The following is a 2,777-nucleotide window of genomic DNA, read 5'->3' on the forward strand; positions in this document are numbered from 1 at the left end:
TCTTCCTTTTCGACTAATAAAACCTCTTATAATGATTGAATCGTTTACTCCATCAAGCTTTCACTAATCGTGCAAGCAACAAAATGCTATCAATAATTCACAAAATATATGCACAATTACAGTTGATTTCTCCTCCTAATGACACCAAAAAAGAAACAAAACCTAGAAAACTAAAGGATCAGAACAAGAGAGAAGACACTAAAAGAGAGTACACTATTCATATAAACAGAGAAGGCTTAATCTTGAAATTCAAAGTTAACTTGCTCAAAAATATCATCTTTCTATACTAACTTTTTAATCTACAGAGAGCAATGAAATTGAAATTAAGCACTTATAGAAGAAAGTACCTAACAGAGCCAGGACACATAACTGATTTAGTGCCATGAAGAAACAGTCAAAAGGGGATTATCTTTCCAAGCCAAGGAGAGAAACCCAGGTTCAGAATCAATTAATCCAAATGATGAACTATAATTATAGTTCCAAAGAAGAATTTTTGCTTGACTCAATGCATAATTGCTAAGTGTTACTGGTTTAAAACCAGCCCCTTCCATTAATTCTCTCCAATGTTCTTTATCTTCCATACATTCTCTTCTGGTTCCGCCGTCGTCTAGGCCCACCGCTCCGGCAATTCTCCTGCCAAGTATCAGTCTTTCCACTTGTACTCTCTCCGGGGAGTCTCGGGTCAAGCTCGGATCCAACGACTCGAAAACTGTTGAGTAGTATTTCAGTGCATTCTTAAACCGCTGCAGGAATCCTACATCGTTCAAATTCACCTCATACTCACCCAATGTCACAATGCTTGGATTCAATGATTTGGCTAGACTGAGTGCAGTTTCTACACCAACATTTGTTTCGTCCAGTAAATTGTACAGCTGCAACATGAAGTTCACAGCTAAGATTTCATCTGGATCAATTCGAAAACTAGACCCGTTTAGTTCCTGAACTGGAGTCAATATCGGTTCGAATTCGAAGTTAAGATCCAGAAGCTTCGCAAAGTCACGAAGACGATTCCCTGTAGCTAAAAGTGAAGCTGCCGGAGAGTTACCCAATACCACTGATGGAATACCGGAGATTCTAACACTGACTGGTTTCCCAGCTGATCTAGTTGCTAAAGCTTGTAAAAAAGCAGCCCATTGGATACCATGAACAATTCCAAAATCTACAATGTGAATCCTCGTTGCTTTTTCAGTTGCTTCAAGAATCGCCTGATTAGCCGTTAAGTGAGCAAACTTTGAGTAGGGACATGCATCATTAAAGGTTTTGTATGACAAAGTGAGCTCCTCCGGCGTAGTACCAAAGATTGACGGAGTTCTTTCTGCTTGACACGACGACAGCCCATTGTAAAGAGCTTCTAAGAAATAGAACCCAACTCGCTCCATTGGATCTCCTTGTTGGGAAACTGATTCCCTAAGTCGAATCAAAGATTTTACTACATTTTCAGGCTCTGATTCAGCGAGTCTTGCACACTCCACCAAGGATTTCAACAATGGTTTTGAAGAAAAACTTTCAGGGGAACTACAGGGCAGCACATCAACTGATACCACCTTGGATTCTTTACACGCAGGTTGAACAATTGGAGGAGGAGATGAAGATGGTGCGACCCACGGAGTTGTCTGTGGCTGTAGTGAATTTAGATTTTTCTGGGTTTCCGAAAAAATGACCCCATTCAGATCGGAAGAAGGCGGAGGCGGAGGAGAAGAACCGATACTGAGACGATTCGGACAACTCGAGAACGGATCTCCGTATAGAGTAGTGAATTCGGAACTCGTCTGCCAGGCTTCGCAACCAGATTGAAGATTAGAGCTTCCGGTAGAATCTCCGCCGCCTATCAAGCTCTCCATCCACTCATCTGAGTCAAACTCACCACCCGGTCCACCGCCGAAATCAGCAAACCTAAACCCGGTCGAATGATGTTCCAAGTTAGGGAACTGAAATCCCGGCTCGCCGCCATCTGTCCCTCCGGCGACCTGAAATGGGTCTGCAAAACCCGACCCGGTAAGTCCATATCCTAAAGTGGGACTATTAGTTAAGGTCTGATGAGTGGTGGAAGTCCATGGGCTGAGACACAAAGGATTAACACCCAAGAATTGTTGTTGCTGCTGCTGCTGCTGTTGTTCTTGCTGTTGGAGCTGCTCCTGCTGTTGCTTTTGCTTTATGACTTGCTGAGCGATTGCCATTAGATTTCCACTGTCCGTACACATATAGGCCATTCTCCCCACCAAATCTTGCAAAGCTACACTACTCACACATTACCTCAATAACAACAGTTATCGGAAGAAACTGGTGAGCAAGTTTTGAGTGGACTAACAGAGTAGCCCCAGGAAGAGGGACAGAGAGTTGAAAAGGGGGTTATAGTGTGGTGTGAGAAGTGCTTAGCTTTAATTTAGAAAAGCTCAGTCTTACAACGAGGACAAAGTTTTGTTTAAAGTGGCAACATCTGTCACGCTATATTAATTTTAATATGAATTTCACCTTCTTTTTTTTTAATTTAGTTAATTTTTCGATGTATGGTGTTTCAACTTCCACTATATTTGAATTACACGCAACAAAAACAATAGATCCATATAAAAAAAAATGTACCTTTCGTTTAATATCTATTAGCTAAAAGTATTCATTTTCTAATCTTTTTGACTCACTTTTGCCTCTGAAATTAACGGATCACTTTTTAATTATTATTTTTATAAAAAAAAGTTTTATTCTTTTTTTTAAGTGACAACTGAGGCTGCTTAGATATAATTCTTTCAATTATTATTTTTTCATAGTTTTATTGGACAAAC

At 40.4% G+C, this 2,777-nt stretch overlaps 1 protein-coding gene across 1 annotated transcript; it reads right to left on the reverse strand.

Annotated features, from left to right (window-relative positions):
- Positions 1-236: 236 nt before the first annotated feature.
- On the reverse strand, positions 237-2,412 carry LOC125847922 (SCARECROW-LIKE protein 7-like). Its single transcript, XM_049527645.1, has one exon. It carries the CDS (start codon positions 2,208-2,210, stop codon positions 375-377), a length of 1,836 nt encoding a protein of 611 aa, XP_049383602.1. The 5' UTR covers positions 2,211-2,412; the 3' UTR covers positions 237-374.
- Positions 2,413-2,777: the final 365 nt, after the last annotated feature.

Source organism: Solanum stenotomum, chromosome 12, assembly GCF_019186545.1.
Source record: "Solanum stenotomum isolate F172 chromosome 12, ASM1918654v1, whole genome shotgun sequence".
In the NCBI taxonomy this organism is placed as follows: Eukaryota; Viridiplantae; Streptophyta; class Magnoliopsida; order Solanales; family Solanaceae; genus Solanum; species Solanum stenotomum.